The sequence below is a fragment of the Calypte anna genome, chromosome 11, assembly GCF_003957555.1.
Source record: "Calypte anna isolate BGI_N300 chromosome 11, bCalAnn1_v1.p, whole genome shotgun sequence".
NCBI classification, from domain to species: Eukaryota; Metazoa; Chordata; class Aves; order Apodiformes; family Trochilidae; genus Calypte; species Calypte anna.
Window position 1 is genome coordinate 1414593 of NC_044257.1, and position 20576 is coordinate 1435168.

The window sequence follows — 20576 nt, forward strand, 5'->3', positions numbered from 1 at the left end:
TTTTATGCCTGCAGCCTGTAACCTTTGGAAATATGACCAACATTTCTGCAGGGAAGGCAGTTTTGATGGTGAAACTACAGGATTGCTGTGGTATCCTGCAGAAGTGTGTTGGTTGGGATCTTCATTATCAAGACAGTTGCAGAACCAGTGTTTCTGTGAATGACTTGCTCTAGAAATAGCTGCTTGAGTCTTGAACATTTACTGCAAACTGAATCATACTTGACTCAGTAGTTTTAACTACATTAGGTTTATCAAATCTGTAGGCACTTAAGTAAAGAAATCCCTGAACTAGGGTTATCAGGGTTATTAGAGGGTTAGTTAGCTATTCCAGAGGGGGTGTTGGGGTGCAAGGGCAAGCCTGTCCTGCTTCCTGGTGGTGTCTTTGTGTAGTTCTCTTAAAAGAAACTCCTCAAAGGAAAGCAGATGAAAGCTAAAGGGAGTGTGAGAGTATTGTGAACAAACTGGGGGCAGTTTGCACTATAGCAATTAAATTTTCTCTCTCCTGATTATATCATGTAGATAGTTCTTATTTTGAGATGTTTATATTGCCCAACCCTAAACTTATCATGCTCAGTATCTTAGAACTGTATCTCCTTCCCCCTTCCTTGCAGTGTACTGGGTGCTGAAGCCCTTGGGTTCAGCCAAGCAGCAGCAGGGAGAACCTGGACTGGTGTGTCCAGGCTGCCATTGCAGTGGCACCTATTTTGTACAAATGTAAATGCCAGAGGGGTTGTTTTTGGGGGGTTTTTTGTACTGCTATTGATCATTGCTGCTACTGATACTGCTACTGATATTGATTGTGCTTGTAGAGTTAAAAAATTCAGTTTGCTTCATGATTGCTGCTGAAAATGAATCTGAGACAGTAGATGCCCCCTGACAGAGCTCAGTTCTTTTTCTTTGCTCCAGAGAAGAGAGCAGAAGTTTATTTTGATGTTGCCTCTGGGATTGTGTGTTCTTAATTTCTTGTTCTCTCTCCAGCCTTCCATTAATACTACCAACATTGATACACTCTTAGTAGCAACTGATCAAACTGAGAGAATTGTGGAACCTCCAGAGAACGTCCAGGAAAAAATTGCTTTCATCTTCAATAATCTTTCTCAGTCTAACATGACACAGAAGGCAAGTATAGAAGAACACCAGTAAAATTAGTTTTTAATTTATTATAAATATTCTGGGAAACCCCAAGTCTGCTTTCTAAAGTGGTGGCTGATGATGTTCCTGCAGAAATTCCAACTTGTGCAAACTTTGGGGAGAGCACACTGTTAAAAAATAGTAGTTTTCAACACGTTATGCTTGAAACATTTTGAAGACACAGTTTTTCTGGGAAAGGAGAGGCAGGTGACAGCAAGCTGTTCTTAATCTTGCTTTCTCCTGCAAGTTTTCTTGTTTCCCTCTGTAGCCAGATCCATTGTACTGAAGTGCTATGTGTCTGTAGTGTCTGCTTCCAGGAAAGTACTTCTAGTAGATGTCTGGAATAACTGCAGGATAGTCCTTTCTGATGCTTTTGTCACTTGAAAGGACAGAAAAATACTAATGCAAAATTCTGAACTAAAAAGTTGTTTTAAAAATTATCAAAGTTTAACCAAGTACTTACATAACTGGGCTGTATAACATTTACTGTTGCAAGGTTAAGCTGGTGGACTCTTGTATTTCAAACTGAAATTCAGGGATTATTGTTTTTTTTTGGGGGGGTGTGTGAATTGTTTGATTTAGCTTGGTGTTTTCTTGGGTTGTGTTGTTTGTTGTTGTTTTTTTTATTGACCTTAGTGTTAAAAGCAATTGACTGAATATATCTGTCTTGATCAGAGCTGACCCACAAGTCTGTGGTCATCTCAACTTCTGTGGTGTGTTTTTTCCTCTTTTATGGAGACAGGTTGAAGAACTGAAAGAAACAGTGAAAGAAGAGTTCATGCCTTGGGTATCACAGTATCTTGTGATGAAGAGAGTCAGTATTGAGCCTAATTTTCACAGTTTATATTCAAACTTCCTTGACACGCTTAAGAATCCAGAGTTTAATAAAATGGTTCTGAATGAAACCTACAGAAATATCAAGGTGAGTAGCATAAGTTTTCTAATTTAGGTAGCCTGAAAGATTGACAGGTGTGCTTTTCTCAGGCTGTTTGCTTACTGTTTACAGAATAAACTGATTTTAAATTAGAATTTATACTGATTACAGAATATCAGTCAAAAATATACTTACTAGCTTGCAATTGAACTAGAAGATTATACAGGGTATGAATACTGCTCTTTGCAGTCATGAGTGTACCAATGCAAATTCACAGATGACACTGAGCTTGGGGGCAGTGTGGATCAGCTGGAAGGCAGGAGGGCTCTGCAGAGGGACCTGGACAGACTGGAGAGTTGGGATGATCCCAAGGGGATGAGGTTCAACATTCCAAGTGCCGGGTCCTGCACTTTGGCCACAACAACCCCATGGGGAGCTCCAGGCTGGGCACAGAGTGGCAGAAAGGGACCTGGGAGTCTGGATTGCCAGGAAGCTGAAGAGGAGGCAGCAGTGTGCCCAGGTGGCCAAGAAGGCCAATGGCATCCTGGGCTGGCTCAGGAACAGCGTGGCCAGCAGGTCCAGGGAAGGGATTCTGCCCCTGTGCTCAGCTCTGGGGAGGCCACAGCTTGAGTCCTGTGTCCAGTTCTGGGCCCCTCAGGAAGTTCAGGAAGGAGCTTGAGGTGCTGGAGCAGGTCCAGAGAAGAGCAAGGAGGCTGTGAAGGGATCCAGCAGAATTGCTGTGAGGAAGGGCTGAGGGAGCTGGGGGTGTTGAGGCTGGAGAAGAGGAGGCTCAGGGGAGACCTCCTCACTCTCTGCAACTCCCTGAAAGGAGGTTGGAGCCAGGGGGGGGTTGGGCTCTTTTCCCAGGCAACTCTCAGCAAGACAAGAGGGCAGGGTCTCAAGTTGTGCCAGGGGAGGTTTAGGTTGGAGATGAGAAAGAATTTCTTTCTGGAGAGGGTGCTCAGGCATTGGAATGGGCTGCCCAGGGAAGTAGTGGATTCTCCGTGTCTGGAGATCTTTCCAAAGAGCCTGGATGTGGCACTGAGTGCCATGGGCTGGGAACCACGGGGGGAGTGGATCAAGGGTTGGACTTGATGAGCTCTGAGCTCCCTTCCAACCCAGCCCATTCTATGATTCTGTGATTCTATGAAAGACTTAATTCTAATTGAATGTGAGGGCAGATCTGCAGTAGAATTAGTCAGAACTGAGGTTTTTGTGAGGCTTGCAAATTTTTCTGTAGAGGAAAGTGACTTATGGTCAAGTTCTTGTGTGGGGGCAAATACAAAGATAAGAAAACCACACTCTGAAAGAATAATAACAGGGGAAACGAGTGTTTAGAAAGTGAATATGTAACAGCCAAACTTTACCAGAGGTGTGAAGGGGAAGAGGAGAGATGAGCAGTAGATGAGTAGATGCAAAACTTGTGAAGCAAGCACTATTTTTAAACCTGTTGGTGGCATTTCCTGACCACTGTGGGTTACGCTGTAGTGCAAAAGAATCTCCTGGCTCTTGTGAGCACAGCTGAGTGCTCTGTGCAGCTGATGCTCCTCTGAAGCTAAGGAACAGGACTGACAGCAGAATAATACCTGTGAGGTGATGGAAGGGAATGAAATGGTTGCCCAAGAAGTACAAATGGTAGCCTTCTGGTCTCTGAGGAAGCACTAAGAGGATGCATTGCCCTCACAAGTTACACTTTACCAAATGAGGAATCCTAATGAGGAATCCTAACAGTCTTGAGAAGAGTAAATGGGAAGGCCTGGAAAACTGGGATCCTCTTGGAAAAAAAAGGAATTTTGAAAGCATTACAGCAAACTTTGAAAGCTGCTTTTCAGTTTCTCTGTGGCTGAAACTCGGAACTTAATGTTCTAAAGCTTTACAGCTTGAGTCAGGTCAGCTGTTGGATTTGGCTTTGAGTCTGATTATCAGTTGTTCCTCTAATTGCCTTTTTTTGTTTTTTTATTAGGTGCTACTGACATCAGATAAAGCTGCAGCCAACTTCTCAGACCGTTCCTTGTTAAAGAACCTGGGTCACTGGCTGGGAATGATTACACTGGCTAAAAATAAGCCCATCTTGCACACAGTGAGCTTCTGTCTTCACAGATTTAGTTGGCATGAATTTGTATGCTCTTACCCAGCAGCACAGGGTGTTTGGGAAGTTTTGTTACCTCCCTGATGCCATTTTTTTTGTGTGCTAAGTACAAAGTCTGATTCCAGAGTTGGTCATATAAATATTTTTATATCAGAAAAGTTAGTGGTTCTTGGAAAAGAAAAAAATAAAAAATGTGTATCTGTATTTGTTCAAAAATACTGCTGCTTAGCAATTGGTAAAATTCAGGGGCTGTTGTGACTCAGTCTTGCCACTGTGTCCTGGAAATAGCTTGTAAGTGGAATTTTTGCAGTGTGCTTGCTTTCCTCCCCCTCTTATTTCCAGTTGTTGCTGGTATTTTTCAGGATTTGGATGTGAAGTCGCTGCTACTGGAAGCATACATTAAGGGACAGCAGGAGCTGCTTTATGTTGTGCCATTTGTTGCCAAAGTCTTGGAATCCAGTGTCAGGAGTGTGGTAAGTGACTTTGTGCTGGCAGTTATTGCTCCAGTGGCACAAAAAGTGTGTCACAGAAATGTAGTTGGCTTTTTCTCCAAGTGAAAACTGATTGAGTTCCATGGTGAGAGAGAAAGGGGGTGTAAGGACTCAAAGTGAAGGATTTCTGCTTGGAAGGGAAGTACTTGTGTTTTTGCAGTCTAAATAGGTGGTGTTAGGTGAACTGTACATTTCCCAGGCTTCTGCTGAGGTGCTCTAGGACCTCTATTTTCTTTTTTAAATGTTATTTTATTCTCCCCACCCTGCTTTGACCCTGATCAACTCTTTGCAGCTCTGTGTGACACAGAACTGATCTCTCAGAAGGACCAGGTCGTTGTGTTCCCAGTTTACTGTTCAACTAGCTTCCTAAACTGGTGTCAATCAAACAGAGTACTAAATCCAACCCAGACTGTAGCTGTAGAAACTCATCCATGGCTGTATGCACAAGGGACTGTTCATTTGTCAAAAATTTCCAGTCAGGTTACTCAAATTATTCAGTAAGTGTGTGTAATAACTGCTGTCCTCTCTCTCTTGTAGGTCTTCAGGCCTCCAAACCCATGGACCATGGCCATTATGAATGTTTTAGCTGAGCTACATCAAGAACATGATCTAAAAGTAAACTTGTGTTTCTCTTTTCTATACCTACTGAGTGTGAGGTTTTCTTGACATACCAGTCAAGAGGATGTTGTGGAGGACCAAATTTCCCTTCTCGCTCTTTTGGCGTGGGGAGGATTGGGCATTGCTTAATTTGGTAGAACTTGGATGAAACTCTTCTCCTGTGAGGTCAGCATGCAAGAGATTTCTCTAATCTTCAGTCCCTGTTAAAAGTCTGTAAAAGGCCTGGGGTTAGAATGGGAAGCTTGGGAGTCAAGTGGCCCTGTGACCGTTTCGGGTGTTTTCCTTGTGACATAACCTAAACTAGAATTGTTGTGCAGTTGAATCTGAAGTTTGAGATTGAGGTGCTCTGCAAGAATCTTGCACTAGACATCAATGAGCTGAAACCTGGAAGTCTCCTGAAAGATAAGGATCGTCTGAAAAACCTGGATGAGCAGCTGTCTGCTCCAAAGAAGGATGTGAAGCAGCCAGAAGAGCTACCACCCATCACAACAACTAGTGAGTACATTTTGTCTAGAATGCAGAAGCACACTGTAGAAATGAAAATGACAGGTCATGCTTTTGCAAAGAAAAATGTGTTTTAATGTGTTGAAAAATGGTGTTGTAATAGTGCTGAATGCTATGGAGCATTTAAGTACTTTTATAATAGAAGTAGGTGTATGGAGTTTGGGAAGGGAATGGAAGCATTCTGAGTTCTGCATGTGCTGTGTGTAGCTGCTTCCTAGAAGGGATGGCTCTGTTAGGAAGACATCAGGGGCTAAGCTGTGTCACAAGCAGCTCTGCTGAAAAGTGCTGAAGCTGATTTAGTACTAATCATTGGAGAACTGAGAATAAAAATTGCTTGGTAAGTTTAGGAAGTTTCACGGTAATGTTTTTGTTTCTTAGTCACTTACTGGTTTAAAAGAGAAGTCTGTACTTTGATTGTAAGAACTTGCTTTTCAGTAATGGTTCTGTACAAACTTTCTTGCCTTCTGCAGCTGCTTCTACAACTCCAGCTACCAGCACCACTTGCACAGCCACAGTTCCCCCACAGCCCCAGTACAGTTACCATGACATCAATGTTTACTCTTTAGGAGGGTTGGCTCCACATATTACCTTAAATCCCACGGTAAGTTTGAGGAATTATTTGGTTTGCTAGAAGAATGCCTGCCACTGACACTGCCACAGCTTTCAGCTGGTGGAGCAGCATTTTGTGAATAAGTGTGTGCAGTTATTGGAGAGTCACTTCTCAGGAGTATTGGGGAGGGTGAGTGCTAACAAGTGATCAAGTGGAGAACTTCAGGGGTGGTTAAGAGTTATGTTAGCTACATGATCTAGTGATGTTTTGCTGTTAAATTTACATTACCATCCCATTCATATCTGGCAGTAATTATCAGTTGAGATAGTTGTTTTCAGGACTTGAGCTTAAAAGGGACTTTCTGTACTCCTTAAGAGTGACTTAGCTCTTAAGTAACTTTGCCTTGTATTAAACTGAATCTTTGCAAATAAGGTGGACAGCTGGCCCAGTTTCAGAATTATCAACCAGATATTGCCATGACTACATGTGGTACACAGAAGCACCACACTGTAGACAAGCTACAGCTGCAAGCTTCAAGTTGTTTGAGGCTGAGAAAACTGGGTCTGTTCAGCCTGGAGAAGGGAAGGCTCAGGGGAGACCTTGTTATGATGTTCCAGTACCTGAAGGGCAGCTCCAAAGCAGATGCAGACTCCCTGTTTACAAGGAGTCCCATGGACAGGATGAGGGGCAATGGGCACAAGGTGCTCCTGGGGAGATTCTGACTGAACACAAGAGGGAAATTTTTCCCCCTGAGGACAGTCAGACACTGGGATGGTCTCCCAGGGGAAGGGGTGGATTCCCCCACTTGGGAAAGTTGGATTGGATTAAAAAAAAAATTGGATTTAAAAAGAATTGAAGTCTCAGTTCACCAGGGTGCTGGGACATCTCTTACGAACAATAATATCAGAGGGGTTGCACCAGATGATCCTCGAGGTCACTGACATTCCGCGATCCTGTGATGAAAAGCTGAACACCTGGGGTCGGTGGGATCCTGACTGACTTTATTCCCACTCCATTTCCCCCCATCCTCCTGGGAGCAGATCCCCCTGTTCCAGGCCCATCCTCAGCTGAAGCAGTGCGTGCGCCAGGCGATCGAGCGGGCGGTGCAGGAGCTGGTGCATCCCGTGGTGGATCGCTCCATCAAGATCGCCATGACCACCTGCGAGCAGATCGTCCGCAAGGACTTCGCCCTCGACTCCGAGGAGTCCCGCATGCGCGTGGCCGCCCACCACATGATGAGGAACCTGACTGCTGGCATGGCCATGATCACCTGCAGGGAGCCTCTGCTGATGAGCATAGCTACCAACCTGAAGAACAGCTTTGCTACTGCTCTCAGGGTAAGAGTTGTGTCAGCTTTCCAGCTACCAACTAGAAAAATAGCTTTGCTAAGTTGCATCAACCTTTCCAGCTACCGACTTGAGAAACGTTTTTGTACTGCACTCAGGGTAAGAGTTGTCACCTTCCAGCTAACAACTTGAGAAATGGTTTGGTACTGCTCTCAGGGTAAGAGTTGTGTCAGCTTTCCAGCTACCAACTAGAAAAATAGTTTTGCTAAGTTGCATCCACCTTTCCAGCTACCGACTTGAGAAATGGTTTGGTACTGCACTCAGGGTAAGAGTTGCATCCACCAGTTACCAACTTGAAAAACAGCTTTGCTACTGCTCTCAGGGTAAGAGTTGTGTCACCTTTCCAGCTACCAACTTGAGAAATGGTTTGGTACTGCACTCAGGGTAAGAGTTGCATCCACCTTTCCAGCTACCAACTTGAAAAATAGTTTTGCTAAGTTGCATCCACCTTTTCAGCTACGAATTTGAAAAAGAGCTTTGCTACTGCACTCAGGGTAAGAGTTGTGTCATCTTTCCAGCTACCAACTTGAAAAAGAGCTTTGCTACTGCACTCAGTGTAAGAGTTGTCACCTTTCCAGCTACCAACTTGAGAAATGGTTTGGTACTGCACTCAGGGTAAGAGTTGCATCCACCAGTTACCAACTTGAAAAACAGCTTTGCTACTGCTCTCAGGGTAAGAGTTATGTCAGCTTTCCAGCTACCAACTTGAGAAATGGTTTGGTACTGCACTCAGGGTAAGAGTTGCATCCACCTTTCCAGCTACTAACTTGAAAAATGGTTTGGTACTGCACTGAGAGTAAGAGTTGCCACAACCTTTCCAGCTACCAACTTGAAAAACAGTTCTGCTATTGCACTGAGGGTAAGAGTTGTCACCTTTCCAGCTTATAGGTGGGTAGGCATCCAGCAGGAGCAAATCAGTTCTTCACACCAGACTTGTTGATTAATTATGTGGCTTTAACTAGTGGGGAGATGAGTTTAGTAGCTAAGTCTCATGATTCTTGTGGATTTAGGGTGAAAAAATTGTGCTGAAATAACAATTTGAGTCCAAGAGCCTGAAGCCTGTAAGGTGCATCTCACTGTGGTGTACACATTCTTCCTGTCTCTTTATTTTGCTCCTGCATTCTTTCTGGTTTGATCTCATCACAAAAGCCTTGGTGTGCTTGTCTTCCTGTGAATTTTGAGAGGTAGGAAAGGTAGATTAGGGAGGACAGAGTTGTTTCTAGGACTTCCTGGTGATGTCTTGCATTGTCTCAGCAAGTATCTGTTTCAGACCCATTTTATTTACTTGTGCTGTTAGCAGACACATAGTTAAGGTTTTTCTGCAGTAGCTTGTTAATTCATTGCATTTTCTCAAGAATATATTCAGCTTTCCAGGAATAAAATTTGAGCTGCAGCACTGTCTTCCCCTTCTTGGCTAAATGGAACACAACACAGTTGATGGACTGGTCAGAACAGCAGCTGCTGCACAGAGAACTTGCTGGGTTTGCCATCAGTGTCAGCAACAGGCACAGGAGTATAAGGATCAAGATACTGCTATCCTTTCAGGGATTAAAAACATTCAAGGACTGGTTCTTGTTACTTTAGGACATGTCGTTATTTCCCATCTGCTGGGGAGTGACAGCACAAAGGTCCTTTTGCAGTGGGAGTTGCTCTTTTGCATGCTACCTGGCTCAGGAGGTGAGGATTTAATGGTCTGAAGGGAGCACAAAGTGGTTGTAAGACACAGAACACTGTTGGCCCTTCTTATACAGAGCTTCAGCTTCAGTTTTGAGATGACAGGCATCCAAATCAAGGTTAATCATCCATCTTAAACATAAGTTGTAGTATTGCCTTGTTAATGTGTGAGCTGAGCCAGCTGGCAGCTGTGCTGATGGAGTTTGGGTGTCAAGCTGGTAACTTTAGTGTGAGAAAGCAGAAATATTTTTCTGGTGTGGAGTCTTGCTATGTTTAATCAGATGGAAATACAGTTCAGATAGGGAGGCAATTGGAGAAGTGCTGGTTATCAAAAGATAACCCAAAAGGGTGGGATGGGAAGGTGGAATATGATCCTCAGGTGTGGGAGGCAGAGTGAGCACAACCTGTGCATCCCTACCAGGCATGATGTTCTTCAGAACAATGTGTACAGGCAGAAGTAATTTGTGTGCTCATGTATCATGATAGTTGTAAAACTGGCATGAATGGCTTGAAAACATAGCAATATTTTTTTTTTTAAACCTCTGAATGTCTGTGGCACTGATCCAGGGCCAGTTGTAATCCAGGAGGTTTTGTTAAGGGGTGATTATCAGAGCACTGTGTTTCAGAAGAGAGCACTGTACAAGCCATCAGAAAAGTCACATCTGGCTTATTGTATGAAGTGGGTTAACAAGTAAGAATTCCTTTTGTTTGAAAGAAGCAGCATAGTTTTCATAAATTACTGAAGTTACAAGAAAATCCAAGTAGATTGTACTGGATCTTGTGATTACAGCCTAGGAAGTGCAGAAGCTTTCAGGCTGTAATGTGGGGCTGGCTCTTCCTTGGTGAGCATCTGTTGGATTTGCATCAGACTAAAGCAGAGCTTTATCTCTGTGCCCTGGAAATTGGTTAATGGAGAAGATGGAGGATCTCCTACTGTTAACACAGAAGAAAAAGTCTTTACTCTCATCTTGCCTGCATGTTTCACTCAAAGCTTTGCAAAATTAAATTTATTACTGTATATTCTGTGGAAAGAGAATGCATTCCTCAGAGCATTTCTGTCTGTTGCTGGTGTTCTGCATAAGGCAGCTTGGCAGATCTTAATGCTAGCAATGCACAGGGGCAATTTACAGCCTTCCCTGATGATTGTGGTTTTCAACAGGCAGCCTCCCCACAACAGAGGGACATGATGGAGCAGGCAGCTGCCCAGCTGGCACAGGATAACTGTGAACTAGCATGCTGCTTCATCCAGAAGACTGCTGTGGAAAAGGCAGGCCCAGAGATGGACAAGAGGCTGGCAACTGTATGTATGGATCTGCTGTCTTTGGAAGTTTTGTACAATCATCCAGATACAGTGTGTAAAATGGGGTTGGTTTTTTTTTCCCAGGAATTTGAGCTCAGAAAACATGCCAGACAAGAAGGTCGTCGGTACTGTGATCCTGTTGTGTTAACTTACCAGGCTGAGAGGATGCCAGAACAGATCAGGCTAAAGGTGAGGACATTACTGAGCTGTATTCTCATGCTGCTTTTCTCCCCCTCCTGATAATGAAAAGGAGATGTCACAGCTGCAGCTGAACAATCCTGTATATTGTTAGACTTGTCCAACAGTGCAGCTGCTGTTAACCTGATGGGTAACAGAGACATACAAACAGCTTGATCCCAGATGAGTGTTGCTCATTTTCTTCAATGCTTTGAGGATGTTAAAAGTCCTGTCTGTTGTTCTGTGCTCTTCTTTCCCCAGAAGATGGCCAACCTCTTTCATTGTCTTGTCTCCTTAATATTTCCTTCCCTTAGCAGACATACCTTGTATTCTCAGCAGAAATTTCTCCTCTGCATCTGACACACACAAAACCAATAATCATAGAGTGCATTGGGCTGGAAGTGACCTCTGAAGGTCATGTAGTCCAACCAATCTGCAGTGAGCAGGAACGTCTTTAAGTAGCTCAGGTTGTTCAGAGCCCTGTCAGGCTTGAATGTCTCCAGGGATGGGGCCTCTACCACTTCTCTCGACAACCTGTTCCAGTGTTTCACCTCCCTCATTGTGGTGGCTGAAATCTAACCTAAATCTACCCTGCTGTATTTTAAACCATTACCTCATCCTATCTCTACGTGTTCAGTCCCTCCACAGCTTTCCTGTAGGCCCCTTTCAGATACTGAAAGGCCACTTTAAGGTCTTCCCAGAGTCTTCTCTCCAGGCTGAACAATCCCAGCTCTCTCAGCCTATCTTGACAGAAGGGGTGCTTCAGCCCTCTGATCATTTTTGTGTCCCTTCTCTGGACACACTCCAGCAGGTTTGTGTCCTCCTTGTGTTGAGGGCTCCAGGTGAGGTCTCAGAAGAGCAGAGGGACAGAATCACCTGGCCTGATCTCCTGGCCATGCTGCTTTTGGTGCAGTGCAGGGTGTGATTGGCCCTCTGGGCTCTGAGAGTGCATAGTTGGATCCTGTCTTTTTGTCCACCAGTTCCATTTATTCCACTTTCTGAGAATGTGAGTTGCAGCTGTAGAGCAAAATTCTGTTAGGAGGTGTGGAGGGGGAGACATGACCTTCAGTGCAGAGCAGCTGAATCCTATTTCTTGATGTCTGGGCCACTCTCTTTAGAAATGTAACCTGTTACACCAAATGCCCTCTCTTCTCACTGCCAAAGTGCCAAAAATTGAGGATAATGCCTGTTCTTTTCCTTGCAAAGGTTGGAGGTGTGGACCCCAAACAGCTGGCTGTTTATGAAGAGTTTGCACGTAATGTCCCTGGCTTCTTGCCTACCAATGACTTAACTCAGCCTACAGGATTCTTGGCTCAGCCCATGAAGGTAAGAGATTCCTGAATTTATCTGCTTCAGAGTGGAGAATGCTGAACTTGTCCTTTGCTAGGAGTCTAGCAAGGATCAGGCATTTCTATTGCTTGGGCACAGTGGTTGAAAGATGTGCTTGTTTTACTGTCAAAATAATGGCAACTTATTTCCCCTCGTGGGGGTTTGTAACCCACGTTAGAATGAGATTTGCCAGTTCTGTACCTGTAATTTTATTATTAGTTTGAAGCATATTACTCAAATCCCAGGTTACTTTTGCAGGAAGACCACAGATGGCAAACATAGGTTTTTGGGATAATTAATAGGGTTTTGTTTGGATACTTGGTCTTCAGAACTGCTAGAATTGTTTGCTAGTTCTTTCCATAGCTTGATTTGCTAGAATCTGTTAATTTAAAATACCAGCATAACCAACCACAATACTGCAGAGGTTTAAATTCTGGATTCTGTCATTTCTGAAGCAGAAAACCCAGTCAGTATTTCAGCTTCACAGATCCCATCCTCACAAAAAAACATTCTCACTTTCTCTCAAGCAGCAAGCTTGGGCTACAGATGATGTAGCACAGATCTATGACAAATGTATGACAGAACTGGAGCAGCACCTGCAGTCCATTCCACACACCCTGGCCATGAATCCTCAAGCCCAAGCACTACGCAGCCTCCTGGAGGCTGTGGTTGTGGCTCGGAACTCCCGTGATGCTATTGCTGCCCTGGGGCTGCTGCAGAAGGTGAGTGGTAACAGCTCCTCTCTGACCTGCCTGGGGTTTAGTACTGCTCTGCTGACAGTGTTGGTGGGGTCTGTGTGTGTGTGTTGGTGGGGTCTGTGTGTGTGTGTTGGTGGGGGCTGTGTGTGTGTGTTGGTGGGGGCTGTGTGTGTGTGTGTTGGTGGGGGCTGTGTGTGTGTGTGTTGGTGGGGGGCTGTGTGTGTGTGTTGGTGGGGGGCTGTGTGTGTGTGTTGGTGGGGTCTGTGTGTGTGTGTGTTGGTGGGGTCTGTGTGTGTGTGTTGGTGGGGTCTGTGTGTGTGTGTTGGTGGGGTCTGTGTGTGTGTGTTGGTGGGGGCTGTGTGTGTGTGTTGGTGGGGCTGTGTGTGTGTGTTGGTGGGGGTGTGTGTGTGTGTTGGTGGGGGCTGTGTGTGTGTGTTGGTGGGGGCTGTGTGTGTGTGTTGGTGGGGGCTGTGTGTGTGGTTGGTGGGGGGCTGTGTGTGTGTTGGTGGGGGGCTGTGTGTGTGTTGGTGGGGGGCTGTGTGTGTGTGTTGGTGGGGTCTGTGTGTGGGTGTGTTGGTGGGGTCTGTGTGTGGGTGTGTTGGTGGGGTCTGTGTGTGGGTGTGTTGGTGGGGGGCTGTGTGTGGGTGTGTTGGTGGGGGGCTGTGTGTGGGTGTGTTGGTGGGGTCTGTGTGTGGGTGTGTTGGTGGGGTCTGTGTGTGGGTGTGTGTTGGTGGGGTCAGTGTGGGTGTGTGTTGGTGGGGTCTGTGTGGGTGTGTGTTGGTGGGGTCTGTGTGGGTGTGTGTTGGTGGGGTCAGTGTGGGTGTGTGTTGGTGGGGTCAGTGTGGGTGTGTGTTGGTGGGGTCAGTGTGGGTGTGTGTTGGTGGGGTCAGTGTGGGTGTGTGTTGGTGGGGTCTGTGTGGGTGTGTGTTGGTGGGGTCTGTGTGGGTGTGTGTTCCTGGGGGCTGTGTGGGTGTGTTCCTGGGGGCTGTGTGTGTGTTGGTGGCTGTCTTTTCATGCATCCTGTGGAACTTCCATGGTGAGCAGTACCAAAGAGCTGCTGTCTTCAGAAATTCAGTAAGGAAAACAGGAAGAGGGCTGTGGTGTTGTACACCTGGTGACTGTGCTGCTGTGGGAAGAAGCAGGGACAGAACCCTGTGATTTAGGATTATTTTGTTAGCTGTGGCAAGCAGAAAGGTGTTGCACTCCAGGCAGTCTGATTTCAGGATGGTTTGGAGGCAAGAAAAACATTGAACTGCCATTGTAGGTGGGTGGTACTCAGTGTAGTGCTGCATTATCAGCTTCCCTGGTCACTGTGTCTTGCAGTGGGTGATGAAAGAGTACACGCTGACCCTGGCCAAGCACCCATCCAGCCATTTGTTCATTCCACTCTCCTGCAGGACAGGGAGAAAATAGAAGGAAGCAAGTTGACTTGTTCATTCTGAGTCTGATGGTCTAGGAGGCAAAACAGAAGCTGTGTGCACAGACAAAACAAAAAATAGAACTGGTGACTTCCATCAGCAGGCAGCTAGATGGCTTGCCCATCCTTGGAAAGCAGAGCTTTGGTACATGTTTGTTTGGGAATGCAAACAGCATAACCAGGAATTCCCTCCTTCATCCTCCTTTCCCTGACCTTATATTGCTGAGCCATGATGTCCTGTGCTGCAGAACATCCTTTTATTGGGTTTGGGTCAGCTGCTTCCCAGCCTCCTGCCATCCCCAGCCTACCTGCTGGTTGGGGAGGCAGAGTGGGAAAGAGAGAGATTGACTGCTGTGTGAGCACTGTTCAGCAACTGGCAAACCACTGGGGGGGTTTCAGCACAGCTCCAGAGCTCAGCACCATCTGCTCTGCTCTGAAAATTGACTCCATCCTAGGAATTAACTCCTGGATTGTACCAGGTGGGGAGCAGTGCCCTGGGTGCTACAAGCTGAGCTGGCATCAGTGCCTGTGTCATGGTGCAAAGCATAGTGATGGGTGTGGAGAAAAATCCATTTGAGTGTAGAGGAAGGATGCTGGGCTGTCTGCAGAAGGATCTGTGGCAAAAGAGAAGTAATTGAAAGCTGGAAATGGCTTTGAGGGAGGCTCTTTTGTTCTGGAATGATCATGCTTGTACCTCTTGCAGGATCTAGTCCTGATTTGATCCTTTACCAGCCAGGTAAACTGCTGCCACTCTAAAAGGTTTGCTGCCACTACAAAAGATTTGCTGCCACTATAAAAGATTCATCTTCCAGTTGCTATAGAGTAGCCCAGGTGCATCTGAGTGCTGCAGCTCTGTCTGAAGAAGCTGATAGCTGACTTCTGGCAGGTGCTGTTTATTTTCTTTCCTGTAGCTTTTGATGAGCTATATTCATCCTTGCTAGTGAGGAGTCACTGACTTCTAGAAGCTGCAGTACAGTTTGATACAATCCACCTGGTGGGGCTTAGAGAGACTGTTGCTTGTTTGTGATGGGCCAGTTCTGTGTAGTAAATGTATAGATGCCATAGGAACTGGTAAGATCTCAGGCAGGTTTGTCAAGGAGTCAGCACAGTAACTAACCATGTTTTGCATGTCTGCAGAGTCTTCTGGTGACAGCTCTTGCAGATCCTAACAGCAGAATGTTGGGAAGAGGACTTATTTTCTCTGCTTGTATCTGTTCCAGGCTGTGGAGGGCTTGCTGGATGCCACCAGTGGGGCAGATGCTGACCTCCTGCTTCGCTATCGTGAGTGTCACCTGCTTGTGCTGAAGGCTCTGCAGGATGGCCGTGCCTATGGATCTCCATGGTGTAATAAACAAATTACCAGGTCAGTCAGGAGACTGTCAGGAGACAACAGGAACAGCTTCCACCTTTCTGGGGGCTACTGTGCTACTTTGAATCACTTTCCTGTTAACATTTTGCATTGCTGCTGTTTAGACAAAAAATAGTCAGTTTTTTATCATAGAATCATAGAATTGGCTGGGTTGGAAGGGAGCTCAGAGATCATCAAGTCCAACCCTCTGATCACCCTGTCCAGAAAAATTCTTTCTAATCTCCAACCTAAACCTCCTCTGGCACAACTTGAGACCCTGCCCTCTTGTCTTGCTGAGAGTTGCCTGGGAAAAGAGCCCAACCCCCCCCTGGCTCCAACCTCCTTTCAGGGAGTTGGAGAGAGTGATGAGGTCTCCCCTGAGCCTCCTCTTCTCCAGCCTCAACACCCCCAGCTCCCTCAGCCCTTCCTCACAGCAATTCTGCTGGATCCCTTCACAGCCTCCTTGCTCTTCTCTGGACCTGCTCCAGCACCTCAAGCTCCTTCCTGAGCTGAGGGGCCCAGAACTGGACACAGGACTCGAGGAATTAGATTCAACTTCATCCCAGAACATAAGAATCATTTCGTGGAATGTAGCATTAGAAATGCTCTGGCTTTTATTGGGATTTTTGGTGTCGTTTTATGAGAATGTCTTTGCATGCTGTGACACACCAGGTGTCATGTCATGTGCTGCAGCAGAAGCACTAGTGCCATTTTGTCCTCAAAACCAGGGGCTTCTTAAACTAAATAAACTCTTGAAGGGCTGTTGTGACCAGTTGTGCAGGGCAGTAAATGCTAGAGGCTCCTGACTGTCCTGAAATCAAACATGACCTCAAATTAAGGCTCTAGAACAGGCTCATTTTGGAGCTGAATAATGAATCACAGCAACTGGCAGAGCTTCTGAAGCATTAGATGGGAGCTGCTTGGTTTAAACCATGTTGTTGAAGTACACTTGTTGAAAGAATTCCAATTCTCCAGGTGCCTGATAGAATGCAGGGATGAGTACAAGTACAACGTGGAAGCTGTGGAGCTGCTAATCCGTAACCACCTCGTGAACATGCAGCAGTATGACCTCCACTTGGCTCAGGTAAAGAGAACTTCCTCTTCTGCCTTTTGGGGGAGAAAGTGTTACAGTTTACTCTGGGATTTGTGGTTCACCTTTCATTGCCTTTTTTCATGTTGACAGTCAATGGAGAATGGCTTGAACTACATGGCTGTGGCTTTTGCCATGCAGTTGGTGAAGATCTTGTTGGTGGATGAGAGGAGTGTTGCCCATGTAACAGAGGCAGATCTGTTTCACACCATTGAGACACTCATGAGGATTAATGCTCATTCCAGAGGAAATGCCCCAGAAGGGTGAGATTGATGTACTGTGCATTAATATATTGCTTTTCCCCTGCTCATTTGTGATCTGAATGTTACAGAGGCTCTGCCTGATATCGTTTGATTATAAAGCTTTAAACTTTGTCTAGGGATGCAGTCCTGTGCTAGTTGAAACTGTCATCCTAAAGTAGCTGATTTTAGGTCAAGAGTAGCTGATTTTAGGTCAAGAGTAGCTGATTTTAGGTCAAGAGTGGCTGATTTTATGTCAAGAGTAGCTGATTTTATGTCAAAATAGAAGCAGCTGCAGTGTGGCATCAAGCTTGAGCAGGGAAATCTTTCTCTGCACTGTGCTCCAGAATACCATGGTACTGTAAGGAACTTGCTTAAATTCCTGCTTGTTTGCAAATACAGGCAGCATTCTTACCTGTTTGAATCTGAATTATCTAGGTGTTAACATGTTAATTTGCTAATCACAAGCAATAAATTGAATCAAACAATCCTTTCTGTCACGTCAGATAGTTGTGTCTATGAAGCAGTCATACACCAGTCTCACTGGGCAGCAGCATCTGGAAATCCCTGTGAGATCTGGAGGCTTCCCATTACAGAGGTGGAAGCAGTTGCTGCTGGCTTTGAGGAAGGGGTAGTTTGGAGCTTGGAGAGCTCTGGATTGCTGTGAGAGCATCCTGCCCCTGGCTGGGGGTGGTGGCAGTGAATGCCACTGCTAACACAGCTGCTGCTGACCTAAACCAAAGGTCCCTTCCTCTGCAGCTCTTGTGGACAGACTGGTTGTGCTGCAGCCAAATGTAGTGCCCCCATCAGGCAGCTAAGCATTGGCATCTCACTGTCTGGATGTGGTTTAGGGCTTCAGAAGTCTGCAAAAGCAAAGCTATTTCTGTGTCTTTTGGGGCTTGGAGTGTAACTTCAAAGCTTTTCTGAACTGAGTGTTCCTTCTTTCATCAGGAATGCATCTGTTTTCATTACTTATTTCTGCTATTCCCAGCGAGAACTGGAAGACACAAATATGATTTAGCAGAAGAAATAATTTGCTTTCTTTCAACTGTTTGACTTGAGCTTCCAGTTCCCACACCTTGTGGGAAGGAGGAGTTTAACCCAGTTCCTGCTCTGCTCCTTTGCGTTAGGTTACCCCAGCTGATGGAAGTGGTGCGATCCAACTATGAAGCCATGATTGACCGTGCACATGGAGGTCCCAATTTCATGATGCATTCAGGAATTTCCCAAGCCTCTGAGTATGATGATCCCCCAGGTCTGAGGGAGAAGGCAGAATACCTACTGAGGGAGTGGGTGAACCTCTACCATTCAGCTGCAGCAGGCCGTGACAGTACCAAAGCATTCTCTGCGTTTGTTGGACAGGTAGAGCTTTTGGAAAGAAAGGTGCTTTTTATTCAACATAAGTAGGGTGTGATGCTCTCCATTTTAAAGCAGTGTTATAACTCATATTAGGTATCTTTTTGAAGCTTTCAGGTGTATGGCAGCTGGCTATCAATGTTTTGCTGGTGCAGTTCTGTAAAAATCCTTGCCCTTCAGCAAATCCTGTTCTTCAGGCACTGCAGCAAAAAGCTGTCAGTTCAGACCATGAGTCTCGGGATAAATTTGGTGGAAAAAAGAACTTCAGTCAAGATAGCTTTTGGGAGTAGTGCTGACAGACTCCATGTAATGAAGCCTGACCAGCTTTTCCCCTTATGAGTAACAATAAAAGCTCCACAGCCCACAAAAAGAAATCTCTAACAGCTAGAGGGGCAGGTGAATTGTTTCAGACCACATGAATAAGGGAATCCTTTTTCTACCTGGAATCATTAGAGTGAGAAAAAACACCTGAAACTTCATTAGCTGAAGAGGTGCCTAAATCAAGAGGCTCCAGCATTATCCTCCCATGCCACCTTCCCAGGTGTGATGAGCAGCACACATCTGCTTGCTGGGTGTGAGTGAGAAGGGAGATGTCCTCAGTGACAAACTCCCTAGATGCAGTCATCCTAAAAGTGTGGTGTGGCAGCTCCTTGACTGCAGCTGCAAGGGAAGCCCTTGACTTGTTCTTTTTGCACTGTTACCTTTAAATTTTTGTGTTAATACCACAGAAATATTAGATTTGGCAGCTGCTCACCAAACAAGCCATGAAGTGTGCATAGAGATCTTGACTTATTCAGTGATTTTTTTCTGACTTTAGTGTCCTCTGACTGCACTATCTCAGCCAGCTCTCTGCTGGTCTGATTTCTACTGCATAGCATCTCTTTTGGAATGTTCTTTATGGCTCTTGTGTTAAACTCACCTTTTAAAAAGTTCTACCTCTTTATGACCTCACTCTTTTTATACTATACATGTAGTATAATGTAATATTGAATACAGTTTTGTCTTGCTTCATTCATGCTTGTTTGCTCATGTTTTGTACACATTTGAGATCTGAAATAGCAGTTGAAATGTATGGAAGTGCAGTGTTGATAATTTTTCCTTACAGGCTTCAGCTCTGGATTTTAAAGGAGCATTTTGTAATAACTGCATTCAAAAAGGTTTAATGACCATAATTCTGTCTGCTCAAGTTTAAGCATTGCTTGACAATGCTTAAAGAAGGGCATAGAAGGGGTATAGAATTTTGAAGGCAGATACTTGAACTCCTTTTAAAAGAAGAGTTTCTTCAGAAATACTACAAGTTGTCCAAGAGTTAGCTTCATCTGTGTGCAATAAGAGTTTTTAGAAGGTGCCTTATTCACAATCCAGAGGCTTCCTGCAGTTTGTTTCATTAGTTTTAATAGTGTTTAATGTTTGATAGTTTTAATACTGTGGCTTAACAAATAAAAGGAGGTTCTTATTTTTAGATATGTTATTAAAAACAACCCTCCAATGCAAAACAAAAATACCCACCCAGTCTTTCCCTGACTGTAATGTTCCTCTAGGGAAAACTTCACTCTCCAAACATAATTTACTTCTACAGTGGTGCAGAACAGATACTGGAAGAGGCTCCTCAGCTCTGCTGATGGTTCAAAATAATTGGCATCAAGATGACTCTTTGGGGAATTAAATCTCTGCTCAAATTCTGTTGCCACCCTCAAGTTTCCTTAAAAATATTAATCCTGGGGAAAAGCAGCAGAGATGGCTGGTTGCCCATCTCTCTTAAGAGTGTGGTAAATAAAAATGATGCCAGTCATGGTGAGGGCTCTGTGAAGTGTGTGTTGTTTGACATAAACTGACAAACGTCCTTCCCGGGGTTGCGGTTCTGAGGTGTTTTGCTTTCCTGGGCAGATGCACCAGCAAGGAATCCTGAAAACAGACGACCTGATCACCCGTTTTTTCCGGCTCTGCACGGAGATGTGTGTGGAGATCAGCTACCGTGCCCAGGCTGAGCAGCAGCACAACCCTGCTGCCAACCCCACCATGATCAGAGCCAAGTGCTACCACAACCTGGACGCCTTCGTGCGCCTCATCGCGCTCCTGGTGAAGCACTCTGGGGAGGCAACCAACACAGTCACCAAGATCAATCTCCTCAATAAGGTTTGGAACTTTTTTTTTTTTTTGACTTGATGCATTTAAAGTCTACCCTAGCTGAGAATTGAGAAATTTAATGCTAAAATACCAGATGAGGACCTCACTAGTTTGGTGAGTGGAGCATCAGAATGCCGAGTGTCTTTTTTGTTCACCAATATTTCCTAGCAAACAAACCTGGAACTCACTTCTGTGCCCCAAAATGAAAAAGTCAGCTG

The 20576-nt window shown here is 45.2% G+C and overlaps 1 protein-coding gene and 1 non-coding gene across 12 annotated transcripts in view; both read left to right on the top strand.

Annotated features, from left to right (window-relative positions):
* The window catches only part of CNOT1 (CCR4-NOT transcription complex subunit 1), a 63810-nt gene that overhangs the window by 35851 nt on the left and 7383 nt on the right, over positions 1-20576 (top strand). For 4 of the 11 annotated variants that reach the window (XM_030457572.1, XM_030457570.1, XM_030457569.1 and 1 more), the window contains exons 24-40: positions 979-1119; positions 1874-2053; positions 3969-4085; positions 4457-4567; positions 5123-5200; positions 5521-5698; positions 6178-6308; positions 7298-7594; positions 10437-10577; positions 10662-10766; positions 11961-12080; positions 12614-12805; positions 15419-15561; positions 16522-16630; positions 16730-16899; positions 18006-18237; positions 20119-20367. In XM_030457572.1, the coding sequence (XP_030313432.1) occupies positions 979-1119; positions 1874-2053; positions 3969-4085; positions 4457-4567; positions 5123-5200; positions 5521-5698; positions 6178-6308; positions 7298-7594; positions 10437-10577; positions 10662-10766; positions 11961-12080; positions 12614-12805; positions 15419-15561; positions 16522-16630; positions 16730-16899; positions 18006-18237; positions 20119-20367 (2694 nt within the window). Of the gene's footprint in view, positions 1-978; positions 1120-1873; positions 2054-3968; positions 4086-4456; positions 4568-5122; positions 5201-5520; positions 5699-6177; positions 6309-7297; positions 7595-10436; positions 10578-10661; positions 10767-11960; positions 12081-12610; positions 12806-15418; positions 15562-16521; positions 16631-16729; positions 16900-18005; positions 18259-20118; positions 20368-20576 lie in introns of all 11 variants that reach the window. The other 7 variants (XM_030457562.1, XM_030457565.1, XM_030457564.1 and 4 more) reach the window with 3 other exon arrangements.
* On the top strand, positions 3437-3573 carry LOC115598968. Its single transcript, XR_003988050.1, has one exon. It is a non-coding gene; the product is annotated as a small nucleolar RNA SNORA46 (small nucleolar RNA).